At 42.0% G+C, this 13,976-nt stretch overlaps 1 protein-coding gene across 2 annotated transcripts in view; it reads right to left on the minus strand.

Annotated features, from left to right (window-relative positions):
- Positions 1–10,179: 10,179 nt before the first annotated feature.
- Positions 10,180–13,976, minus strand: part of LOC105155055 (uncharacterized) — a 556,628-nt gene continuing 552,831 nt past the window's right edge. The window contains exon 11 of one of the 2 annotated variants that reach the window (XM_087407517.1): positions 10,180–13,044. In XM_087407517.1, coding sequence (XP_087263643.1) covers positions 12,822–13,044 — 223 coding nt within the window. In that variant the 3' untranslated portion in view covers positions 10,180–12,821. The remainder of the gene's footprint in view (positions 13,045–13,976) is intronic. The other variant, XR_015545556.1, reaches the window with a different exon arrangement.

The raw sequence follows: 13,976 nt of genomic DNA on the forward strand, positions 1-13,976 counted from the left end.
GACATTAAGCAACCGTCGACGGCCGTATCCACGAGTAGCAAGAATGTAACCGCCGTCACTTATTATCGCACTTATTATCGAAAACTGTAAGCCGAGCTCCAAAATCCTGCTCACGACCGCGAGCGTGCGAGTTTATTCGCCCCATAAACGTTTTTGTCACCGTTCGCGCGCTTCTTGATCAAGGATCCATTTATACATTCCTCTAATATTCTCCGAATCGCTTACTCAGCGCTTACGCCTTTCGAGAATTAATCGTTCCATTACCGACATTAGCGAGCATCACGTTGCCCAAATTATGATTACTCCGGCGTCTCGTGTCGGACTTGCCTATACTACGACCGCGTTTATACTTCGATCATTAACGAAATATTTATCGAATCGAATCGATACCGCGTACAATTGAAAACACGCCAGACTCGAGCTTGCCGATCATGACCCCATGATTTCGGATCGACATCATAATCAGTACCGATCTATTCGGCATGCTAGTTCTCGACGGTGTTCGAAAGTGTTCTGAATATGAGCCTACCGCGCAAAATACAACTCTTAGCTGGATTCTTTCTAGACCAATAGCCTTGTTTCTGACTACTGAGTTAATTTCCGCACTTGCGCATCACGGAGTTGTTCTTGAAACTCTCGATCACGATCTTCGTCGCTTTTGGGAGATTAAGGAAATACCTCAGAAAGCTCCTCGGAGCCCTGAGGAGCAGTGCGAAAAGCACTTCCAAGCCACACGTTCCCGTACATCGGAAGGATATCAGCCGACTACCGTAAAAACGATCTCACTTATCTCGATAGCGCTCTATTACTGTTTCGAGTTTTTGCCACTTGAAACAACGCTTAATTCGAAACTCAATTAATGCTTCCGAGTACCACGAATTTCTCACAGAGTACGAAATACTCGATCATATGACCAAAAGTTCACCGACAGAAATTGTCAAACCAGAGCAAACTTATTATATTCCTAGCATCACGCTGCCTTACGTGACAGCAGTGCAACCACCTGCTTACGAGTGGTCTTCAATGCCAGACATCAAACGGGACGTCGTTGAACGACCATATGTTCATTGGCCCTAAACTTCAGAGGGATTTAGCTATTGTCCTAATGCAGTGCGCCAATATCGTTATGTGTTTACCGCCGATATCGCCAAAATGTATCGGCAGATTTTAGTTGACTCTTGAGACACCGACTACCAGTGCATTGTGTGGCAATTTATCGATAGTGGACTAATCACGGATTACCGCTTTCTTACCTACGGCACAGCCGCCGCTCTCTATTTAGCCCTTCGGATCTTAGAACAACTCGTAGACGATGAAAGTAAATTTCCTCTCGCGGTTCCCGTTTTACGTCATTAGACATATGTTGACGATTGCGCTTTTGGCGCAGATGATCAGATTCTTGCTCGTCAAACATCGAGCTATACTAAATTTACTAAAGAAAGGAGGCACCTTTCACCTTCGAAAATGGGCGAGCAACGCCACCGCTCTGTTGTCCGAGCTCAATCCCGCTTATGGTTTAGCCACATAAGATTCTTCAAGACGACTAGCACTTTAAGATCTTAGGAATATTCTGAAATCCTAAGCTAAATATCTTTCAATTCCGCGTGACTGTACCGTCATCACCCGAACGAACCAAACGAGCTATTCTGTCGACCATCGCTAAGTTTTTCGATTCTTTAGAATGGGCTACTCCCGTCAGTATTACCGCCAAATTTTTATGCAGTGACTGTGGTCCCTCCAATGCCAGTGGGATGAAGAAATTCCTATACAACTTCTTGATTGCTGATCCGATTACCATCAACGACTTCCATGTCTCAATGTCATTAGCATTCCACGCTGGACTACTTACAAATTTCATACTCTGCGCCCTTCGTGGGTTTCCAACAGCGGCTTACGCTGCCGCAGTGTATCTTCGCAACGTTAATATAAACGGCTCAATCACTGTCTCTCTTCTTACCACCAAATCAAAAGTGACCCCTCTTAAAACAATCAGCGTCCCGCGATTGGAGTTACCCGCTGCGTTGCTTCTCGCTCGCTTGATGCATTTCGCGCGCTTCAACTTCCGAATCTCGAGTATCACTGGACGAACTCCATCATTACATTCGCCTAGCTGAGTCAATCACCTTCTCGATGGAAAACCTTCATCGCCAATCGCGTTTCGGTTGTGCAATCACTCCTTTCTGGAGTTTCTTGGCGAATGTTTCGACGCACACCAATCCCGCGGACTGCGTGTCTTGCGGTCTCACTCCTGATCTTTTCGAGACCCATGCTTTATGGTGGTCAGGCCCTCCATGGTTGCATCATCCTCCCGAGTTCTAGCCGAACTCGTGCCATTTGGTACCATCCGATATTCCTCTCGAAGAATGCTCAGAGCCTTCGGTATGTACCTTGCCCGCTATCCCAACGTGGGATCTCGCATCGCGTTATCTTCGTGGCCAAAATTGCTACGAACTATCGCTTATCTGTACCATTTTCTAAATCGATTCCGACGCTCAAAAAACCCGCAAGCAAATACCACGACTTTCCTCCCCGAAAAAATTCAGAATGTCAAAAGCTACTGGTTCAAAACTATGCGGTCCAACATTTTCTAATGATATCGCGGCTCTAAAACATAAGCGCTTAGATTATTGAAGAACAGCCCGCTCTTTGTTCTCAATCTTTATATGGATGAGGATGGATTTATTCGTATTCGAGGAAGACTCCGTCAACCTTACCTCCCAGGAACGATGAGGAATCGTCTTACACGCGCATCCACTGTTACTTATTATCCAGTATCATCATCTTCGAACGCATGCCGATTCTTAATTAACTCTCGTGTTATTGCGACACGAATTCTGGATTCTCCGGGCCTGCGCCATTGTTCGATCCATTCTTTATAAGTGCATATCATGCATGCGTGAACGCGCCGACGTGTCCGTCGAACTCATGGGCGACCTCCCGGCTGCGAAAGTCAATCGGACCGTTCGCGCCTTTGTCCATACCGACATTGATTACGCAGGTCCGATCGCTATCTGAACGACTCCCGGTCGAGGGCATAAATCGCAAAGGGCTTTGTGCGGGAATGCACCGCGCGGAAAGATTCGAGTGAGAGAACGGTACAAGGTTGATATGATAAGCGACAGTAAAGAGAACTCCGTTTCTTTGTAATTTAACAAAAGAATTTTCTTTAATATGCACAGTTACAAATTCAGAAAATATAATTAAATATTAGATTAACAGAATATTAAATGCGGTCACCTTTTCCAAATTGTATTTGGAATCGCGGTGGAAAATCTCGACGATGTTCGCGGCACTTCTCGAAAAGATTCGTTTTATAGCGGTTTTCACTAAGCGGTTAGCACGGCGGTTTTAGGAAGCGAGACTATGACTCTGAGAACTTTTTTGACTCTAAGAACTTTAAGAAATCTAAGAAATCTAAGAAGGAGGTCGGCGAGATCGAAGCATTTATTGCTTTCGGCCTGGGCTTTCTTCTTGGGAAAAATCCAATAAAATTTTGCCACAATCGTAATTATTACGTGGCATTAGGTGTACAAAATTGATTGGCGCTTTGGATTCTTTTCTAACGACGTTCAACGTAACAGTCATGCGCGACAGAAAATCCGTACGTGGGATTGGTAACAGCGCGTGACGTATTCGTCGGAGCGCGGCGCTCGCGTGCGCGAATTGAATTGTTCTAGAACTTTCGAGTGTCCGTTACCGGTGCCTGTTTGCGTGTACCGAATTGTTTTAAAAGAACAAAGAACGCCAAATCGCTTGCTTTTCTTTCGAATTACCGATCTCAAACAGGCTTATATCGCTTTATTTGTATATCTCACAACCAAAGCTCTACACTTAGAGCTCGTCAGCGATTATACCTCTCCTACCTTTATCGCAATGATTTGTTTCTTGCCGAGGATTACATTTATGTATTCCAACATAGGAATCACGTTTCACGGCGCCGATCTTGTCCAATGCACATGTAAAAGCAATTCGCGATCCTAATTTCCGAAACCGACTTGCTACAGACGGAACTGCGTGGCACTTCCCTCTGTGTCGCCGCACTTCGATGGCCTGTGGGAGGCCGGTGTTAAAAGTGTTAAGCATCATTTAAAACAATGCATTGTCCTCCACACGCTAACTTTTGAAGAGATATCCACGCTCCTATGACGGATCGAGGCGTGCCTTAAATCACGCTCGATCGCTCCCGTTTCCGATAATCTCGACGATTATCATGCTCTGATCCCCGGTCATTTTTTGGTCGAAACTTCTCTTATCGCTCCCTCCGAACCAAGCGTATTTGACTTAAATTAGAATAGACTTTCGCGTTGACAAATGGTTCAACAAATAACCGAAGGTTTTTTGGAGGTCTTGGTCGATTGCATACCTTTCAACAACGCTCAAAATGACGCATTGTCCAGTGACTGGCCAAAGTCGGCCAAATCGTCTTAATTCCACGGAGCCAATAGGAACTTCGTCAGATCACGGCGTGTCATCGCGGTGATGACAATTTAACTCGCGTCATCACTGTAAAAACAAGTCGTTCCGAGTACAGGCGACTAACTGTAAAAGTTTGTTTTCTACCCGTCACGATCAATACTGAGGAGTAAAGATTCCGCCACGGCGGGCGGAGTTTCCGTTGAACATACCTGATGTTACCGGTATCGCGAACTATACGCTTCGATTGTATTGCATTCCGATCTTTGTATTCTGTATCAAATCATTTTCATATTGTACCATTATTATACTATTATTGTATCTTGCGTGCTTGGATGCAAATTATTTTGAATGCCTACATTCGAAGCGGGCAGTATGTTCCGAAATCATCATTAATTTGAATTTTTCGGGGATGATAAGTAAACCGCTCATAGACACCGAGCCATCATCGTTCAAAACATGAGTGTATCTCGCTCCTGTTCTAATCATGCTATCTATCTTAGATGGCACGCGACCCCCCTTGCGCGACACTCGAAAAGTTGACGATCACGCACATTATATATAATTATATATACTTTTTATATTATTATACATGGTGCATTATAAAAGTAATGTGCATGATTTTATTGTAACGCGAATATCCATCGTAGCGGGGTAAAATGGGTCGGGAAATGTGATGGGGGGTCTGCCCTTCCAAGGCAGCCGGTCGGCAGTTTGCTCCGAGCAGTCTGAGTGGAAAGACGTGCCTCCGCGTGAAGTGTGTTTTTCGACTTTGTAATACGGCGATTGAGCGTTCGCTTGAACAGCGATACGCCATCAAGTTTTGCGTGCGACTTGGAAAGAATGCATCCGAAACATTCCAGATGCTTCAAGAAGCCTTCAAGGACGACTGCATTTGAAGGTCACAGTCCGGGAGGTGGCACAGGCGTTCAAGGAGGGCCGGGAGGAGGTCGCCGACGAACCCCGTTCTGGATGCCCAACAACGGCCAGACGAAACGTGAATCGTGTGTGCGAAGTTTTGCGTTCCGACCGTCGATTGAGCATCCAGTACATCGCTGACACCCTAAACATGTCCACATTTGCGGTATATGGGATAGTGATGGAGAATCTGACGCGATCAAGCTCCACCATGACAATGCCCCCAGCCACACGGTCTTCATCGTTGCCAACTACCTGGCCCGGAGCAACACCCCGGTGGTCCCCCAGTCCCCTTACAGTCCCGACTTGGCTCCGTGCGACTTTTTTTTGTTTCCCCGTCTGAAGAGAGAGCTGAAAGGAAAGCATTGGGAGTCCGTGGAAAACATCCAAAAGCATGTTACAACGTTCCTAAGAGACATTCCCGTCGAGGAGTTTCAGCGTGCCTTCCAGGCGTGGCAGACACGTCTCCGCAAATGTATTGATTCAGGGGGAGAGTATTTTGAAGAATTTTGAGCATTTGTACCGCTACGATCAATAAATCTATTTTTCTCAGAAAATGCGTATTACTTTAGAATGCACCATGTATATGATTATGTACATTTTTTCTCATTTCTCTAATCTGTAGTAGTTTTTATGTAAATACAAAACAAAAATTGTTCTTTTAATTATTTTTCAATTTTTCTTATTATTTTTCTAATATGTTAAATGGCGATTATAAAAAGAAAAGAAAATGTTTATAGACATTTTATATACAATGCAAAAAAATTTCAGATACAGTTTAGGAGAAATATTTAAAAATATTCTTTTATACAAATTTAGTTAACTTAAATTAATATTGTATAAAATAATAATGTATGTTTCAAATAAATGCTTCTTATTTATAATAATACATAATTTGTAAGTATTTGATTGACGATTATAATTTAATATTATTTGCGAAATAAGAGAATTGTGAATAAAGTTGGCTGTAAAGTAGACATTCACAATAACCGGGCATTTGCGGGCGCCCGTGCCCAATTTCAGCATTTTGCCAATCCCTGCTCTAGATGCACAGCCTTGGAGTAGAGACACACGAAAATGGTGATGAAGGCCTTATGTAATCAATGATCTCATCCTTGGCTAGTGCAGAAATATTGACCCGGCGTAATCAATGCCGGTTTTTAGGAACGGGCGAACAAAAGTTATGCGTCTCCGTGAAAGATTATCCATTGGCTGCAGCTTGACTCCTCTTCATCGAGCACATATAGTGCACGTATGTAATACTTTACGACGGCTCATCCTCGAGGATCCAAAATTGCAGCCTTAAGGCCTAGAGTTAGTTACACTATTCAATAGAATGATCGGCACCGACACGATTTCATCAGCAAGCGCGTGTAGTGCAATTGCGGAAGTATAATTAGATGTCGTTCACCAGCGTCTGGTCCGGGACATCCTGATATGGGAATGACACTATTGTGTAGAACGGAGGGTCGGATGTATCATTCCCGACTTGTTCGAATAATCCACGTATCAATTCCGGGGGTACGTGGGTGAATACCCACTTCCAGAGCGGCAAATCCACCCCTCGGAGGGGGGCCAGGGTGTTTGCAATAATATTAGAACTATGGCTAACATATCCGTTTTAAAATTTTTGATCAGGAGAGAAGGAAAGAATGAAGGCTGCTTCGGCAGCGAAGAATAGCAATAGATGCAAGGGCAGCTCGCCCCTATCTATATTTGAGGACATAATCAGAATAGTAGTCACATTCTGACGAAAAAGGAAATGTCTGAGACTGGCACCTCTTGCCAACCTCCGGACTCTCCAGTTCAGAACTCCAAGCGGATTAAGCTATGTCTTCCCTGCTTACTAGACAAAACAATAAAGATATCACCGATGGAGGAAATTTCTTCTTAAAGGTGATACTCGAGAGGATGATTTTGATCCCCTTTGTTCTGTCCTTCTAATTCCGGAAACCGATTGACTTTACCAGAGCGGAGGAGACGGAATAGAGAGAGAAGCGGAATAGAGGAAGTCAAGAGGATCGAGAAGGAGGTTAGGAGGAACTTTTGGTAATTAGGTACTTCAAGAAATACTCAAAGGGAAATCCCATGGAATTACGGGTTAGCAAGGGAGCCTCCCCGCAGGAAAAGGGGGAGACCAACCGAAGATCCCTCTCACGAAGAAGAGTTTATAGACGCTAAATGCCGTCGAAGGAAGTATAAAGCAAAGCTAAGAAAGGAGGAGAAGAGGAACGAACTCGTTGCTGCCCTCCTATATCCTCCTTGCCATCAAACGCTCTGAGACCGCCAGAACCAGAAAAGTGGACCTCTGCAGTGAGTTCTGTAATCTTCTTGATGCGGATATCACCACTCACGTTATCGAGCACGTGCAAAAACTCAAACGCGTCATAAGGTTGTCTACCAACCTTAAGGAGACCTCCAAATGTGCGCTGTGGGAGGCGACCGGAGATGTTGGTTCGGCTAACACGATCTTGGTCGGAAAGCTTAGAGATCCCGTTCTGCCAGCGGACTCCGATTACGAAGCACAATTGAATGTCCTCCGGTGAGATAAGACCTGGCTAGAGATTGAAAACAAATACTTATTGAAGAAGATGAATCGCCTCTTCGACAGAGCCGAGCTGAAGAGAAATAAGGATGAGAGGAGGCCACGTTTTTTCTCCCGCCCGCAACGCGCCTCGCCCATCCCCAATTATGTGGAACTGGACGCGGAAAAGGATGAACTCTCCCTCCCGAAATTCTGGTTTTCGGATTGAGAAAGGAAAGGAGTGGAACGGAAAATGGCCAGAAAATTCCTAAAAGGAAAGTCCGCTCTTCTGGACTCTTCCTCCCCCCTCCCCTCGAGAAAGGTAAGAATGATCCCAGATCCTGCCCACCTGCAATGCTTGAGGGCGAGAAGGGCTCTTATCGGGGTCCTTGTCCTATAAGATCACCGGTAAGGGCAGGGCCGCCAAAGCGAGCACCTTGGCGGCCGAAATGCGATGAATCCTCAGCAACAAGGATGGAGTTCAGATCGCTCGACATTGTAAGAAGGTAGAAAAGAAGCCTCTCACAGTTGTCCTGTGATCTATCATCAGGGAAATGCTGATTCAAGTCTTCCTTGAAGTACTAGCAAGACTGGACTCTTGTCCCTCCCCTCTTTAGCGAGAGGAATCTTAAGGGGATAAAGAAGAGGAAGGGCGCAAAAACATCTGCGCCTCCCTCCATCCCTTCAATCAAAACGAAGAAAAAGAGGGCGAACGGAAATACGCCGGAAGCGGGCGGGAAATAGCCCGTGCAGGCTAAGAGGATCAAGATCCGCAAGGTGACAAAGAAGAGCGAGCCCTTTCTCTCTTGCACAGAAGAAGACAGCGGCAGCTTCGGCAATTTCTACTTTCGGCGCCGAGGTCTGGCCCAAGATGCTGGAAGGGGGAAAATTCAAATCTCTAGGAAAGTCGGAGCCAGCTTAACTCTGCCGGAAAAAGGGAGGACAAAAACCAAAGAGTCTTCCCATACAGAAAAGACAGTCACTGAGGCTGAGCGTCGCCCATCCACCGCTGCTGTACATCTAGTGTTGGCCAACATTGGGTCGAGAAGTATCTGTATCCGCTCTCAGGGTGAATTCATTGTGAACCTTACCTAGGTTACGCTGTGGGTATAATTAGACTAATGGATCGATGACCTGGATCATGTCGGATCACGATACCATATCATTTGGTCTCTAAGCGCCGAACCTCCTCATCAGAAGTGCACTATTCTCCGAGGGACACGGACACACCCAGACTGCGTTGGACCCTAAAAAAGCTCGACGCGGATCTTTTGATGTCTCAGATCAAAGCCATAAGAATTGTTCTTCCTATGCTTTCCTAACCGTTTACAGCATTGAGAGCTGCATTATAAATGCGGCTGAGTTCTTCGTGTATCACTTTTCATCTTTGGCACGGCGACAAGCATGCAAAAATTAGAGCGCGATCATTCTCTTTTATTTTCGTAGTGTTTACACAGCAATGCTCAAGCACGAGGATAATTGTCTTCGGTCACTGCTAACGGATATACTAATGATTCAGCTGGTCCTTCCAAACAATGTCTCAAGTGATGAAACGTTCAAGATGGATTATTCCTGATGATGGATAGAAAGATGTTTCGAAACAAGGGCCAGTCTTCGAACGCGCCAGAAAATGACCAGATTTTAAGACGCCGTAACGCCGATGGAGAAATCGTTTCTTGATTCATTCGAAGGAGCATTTCGAACATCATTTCAACTTTGAACTATGCGTACTCGTTCAATAGGCTGCGCTGCTACATGTACGTAATTTTAACGAAATTGGCAAATTGAATTGTACTCACTATTGTCGAAGAATTTTTTATAGTGTGCTCGGATAAGCTCATGCTGCTTTTCAAATTGAGCCCACAACTGATCGAAAAGAGTCAGGGATTTCGATGGCATAAAGAGTGATATCCGCTGTATCCATCTTCTTCAGATTTGACACCGATCTAACCATGCGACCAGGAGACATGAATGTCACTTTGGGCGATTAACAAGGTATTTATAATACTCATAGTTCATTTACTTATTTTCTCTTTCTGTTTTTTTGGTCACTGTGTATGCTCCCATATACAGGCATTGTGACAACCAGCGAGTAATCCGGCTCGAAGGACCAGAAAATGTTTGAACAAAGATAGGTAAGGAGGAAAATTTTTTGTAGCAGGTAAGAAAGAGACCTATACCTTTTCTTTCACATACACAAAAAAATAAGACACAATCTGCATTGTTATTCATACACACAAATTTTGAAAATATGGAAAAGAATTTGAAATACAAAAAAAAATTCTTGACTTTGTCCTTAAATTAAGGATTTTTTAAATAAAGGATTTTTCTTTCGGACTGCTTATCGTAACGGCTAATTGAATGAGCGTGGCGAATAATTAAGATTCGGATTTCTAAAGAATGGCGAAATTTTAATTAGTTTTCTCGGAGACGATCGACTAAGCAAATTCGGCTGCCGCTTTCAATCTTGTATATTCGACTGAACGAAAGTCTTTTGGTCGATTGCCAATAAAATTTCTCAAAATTATAAATTTTGAGGTGACCTTTAGACGCCGAGCATGATTGGCAATCCATATTTAATTGCAAGGATATGTGCTCTTGCCATGCGCGAGTGAAAAAGCGGGTGGATGATTGGCGTTCGAGTACGTCATTCCGATCTCGTCATGAAAGCACGCAAACGCTCCGATCTTCATTAAACTTGAGGCACTGTTAGTTAAATGTTTTTGTGTGTGCACATGAGTTTTTAGTTATTGATCTCCAACAAATAGAGAGAAATTTCGAGTTGGTTGGCGATTTCTAGAAACTTCAAGAATTCATGCAGAACACATTATTATAATTAATTGCGATGCGGTTTATAGTGGTCTATCTTAAATATAAATTAAAAATAATTCTTTTAGAGAGACTTAAACTTTATTTAAGAAAAAATTCAATGATGCAATACACACAAAATAATTTAAAAATTCTCGAAAAGAGAGTAATAACATTATGAGAAATATCATATTTTTAAGAAATTCTTAAAATTGTAATGATGCACCCCGAGAAACCTCATCGTTCTCGGCCGAACATCAGCCGCTGTATCATGTGCAGCGATGCGGGCGCGGTGCGCTCGAAAAATCTTAAAAACCGCAAACATAGTTTCGCAGGTTTCCAAAGATAGTACCAGCCGACATTTCGCGAGAACGACCGAACGCTACCCGCGACAGGGTTCGGTACCATCACGCATGTGGGAGTATTGCTCGACGAGAATGTACGAACCGAACCGAGCTTCACTGAATCCGCGGCGCTGCCAAAATCGGTCGTATAAAAGGCTACGGATTTTTACAGAGGGGCTTTTTTGGCACCGATTTCTGTTCAACAAACAGATCCTACCGACTCGCTAGCAATCCCGATCCGCTACAAGCAGCCTGCTGCCGCAAGATTCCGGCTAAGCTAATCGTGTTCAAGGAGTGAAACGAACTTCGCTTCCACTGGGCGTTCTCAGCACCTTTGGAAGCTAACTCTCGCTGTATCCGCCGAGTAAACGCGACGAGGGGATAGGGAGTACTCTGCCTCCGTTGGGCGTCCCCGACAGTCGAAAGGCACCACCCGAAATCTTATACACGACAATCAGCAAGAAGTTAGGGAATAAAGATTTCTTCGTTTCTGCCGGGTGTTATCGGCCGCGCACATGTTCAGGTGTGCTATAGGCACATTTGAAAATCCGCGACACGCGTCTCGCGCTGCCGCGCTGCGATGGTATCAGTGTGTACCTGCGCCGCATTACCGCGCCACGACACTAGCGTCCGGCCCCGATTCGAAACACCGATTGCGACTCGCGCCGTCGCTATTATTTTTATTATATTATTCATTTTACGTTATAGTATTGTGAGCTATCTCAGAGCTATCTGTTCGTGTTGTATGTAATAAAGAGTATTTCTGTTTTACTTTACTATACAGATCTATGCGTTATTTGAACGCCCTGTCTCTCTGCAACGAACTTCTTTTATTCCCGGTCCGATTTAACTTCTCTGACGAGCTATTCCGTGCAACGAAAGTTAGGTTGTTTCAAAATATTATTATAAAAAACGGCTTAAAATCTATATTTAATTCTTATTTAAAACATTTTTCATATAGATACTTTTTAAAGCTGTAAATATCTGAAATATTTCGAAATTATTTTAAAATAATTATAAAAAGTTATAGATTATTCTACCGCATTTAAAGGTAATACAATACATTTTTTATTGTTGACGGTTTATTATCTCGATTATAAATTATTTTAAAAAATAAGCAATTATATTTTTTAAATCTGTGCTCTAATAGAAATGTATAGAAATTATACAATAATTGACAAAAATTTCAATCTATAGTCAAGATTATATATGTAAAGTTACATTGCGATACATAGACGAGTTGTTCAGTAAATAAAGAAACTATTTATTTGTTCTAAATTTTTGTAACTAATTAGTGAATCGCAATTAAACTATGCATAAATTATATAAATACTTAAAGTACTTATAAAAAGAATTTAGATGTTTGTTATCATTTTAGTTATAACAATAACACAAAATAATAACAAATAAGATAAATAAATTATAAAAATATTGAACAATAAAAACAGAATGTTATTTACATATCTTACACACACACACACACACACACACACACACACACACACATACACACACGCACTCACGCACACATATATAATATATATAGTTTGTTTAAAGTATAAATATTAACACATTTGCAAAAATGATTTAGATACATCCTTAAGAACATTAAAACAAAATAAATTTTTTTAGAAAATATTTCTTCTTTAATATGTGTATAAATGACTTACAAAAATGTTTTCCATTTTGATATCCAAAGTTTATTAAAAAAGCTTGTCGTGGGAACTTGCATGTCTCTTTATTAAAAAAACTTGAAGGTGGAAACTTGCATGTCTCTTTATTAATTAAAAGCAATTTTACATTAGAGTATGATATTAAAATAAATAAACAAAATTATTCTTGCTATCAGAGACCAAAATATTGTAATTATTTGTCACTAACAAACCAGATACCCATGCAAATTTATATCCTTGCGTGTTTTTGTCACCCAACACCTGTAGAAATTTACCTTCTGGAGAGAAAATTTGTACTCTTCCATTTCCAGCGTCACCAACAATGATGTATCCTTTATCATCAATCTTCAGTACTTCAGGTGATCTATTAGAATTAAAATTTTCTAATAAATTTATGAATTTTCTAATAAATCTCTAGATTGTAATAGTAATATAAATTTTGAAACCAAAGAATTGCAACTTTATGTTAGTTATCAAATCAAAAATGGTATAAGAGCATTAAGCGCGGTAAATAGTACGCGATAATTATTTTCTATAATTGATTTATCGGATTCGGTTATCTATGATACATTTGTAATACTTCTTATATGTTTTTGCTCTTTTTTTGGACCTTCTTCAGAGATTCTGACGGCAATGATATACACAGTGCGACAAATATGTTCCCGGACACGAACCACATCTCAGCAACCAGTGGCGACATCTGTGCGTTCAAACATGCATTTTCAAAGTTGAATATTTTGCTATCATCTGTCAAAGTTTCATTCATTTTGGTTGACATATAACGAAGATATGACAGTTCATGTTAAACAAGATTTTGGTCGAGATAGAAATTTTAATATGGAACAAAGAGCAGTGATTAAATTTAACGCAAAACTTGGTAAAAGTGCATCAGAAACATTCCGATCGATGCAACAAGTTTACGGCAGTCATTGTCTAGGTCGTACAGCTGTTTTTGAGTGGCATAAGCGTTTTTTGGAAGGCAGAGAGACCCTTGAAGATGACAAAAAATTAGGACGGCCAATTTTGGTTCGAACACCCGAAATGATCAAAAAAGTACGATTTTGTTGCAAACGATCGCAATGCATCACTAAAAATGATGGAGGAGGCTTTAAAAATCAGTAGAGAAACGATTCGAACCATATTACATGAAGATTTGGGTAAAACGAAGGTTTGTGCGAAGTTTGTTCCACACACATTAAGAAGCGATCAAAAATCAGCGAGAATCAATTATTCCAGAGACATCGTTGCAGAAAATAATCCAAATTTCCTAAAATCAATTGTTACGGGTGATGAAAC

This window comes from Acromyrmex echinatior, chromosome 7, assembly GCF_024713525.1.
Source record: "Acromyrmex echinatior isolate Ae372 chromosome 7, ASM2471352v2, whole genome shotgun sequence".
Lineage (NCBI taxonomy): Eukaryota > Metazoa > Arthropoda > Insecta > Hymenoptera > Formicidae > Acromyrmex > Acromyrmex echinatior.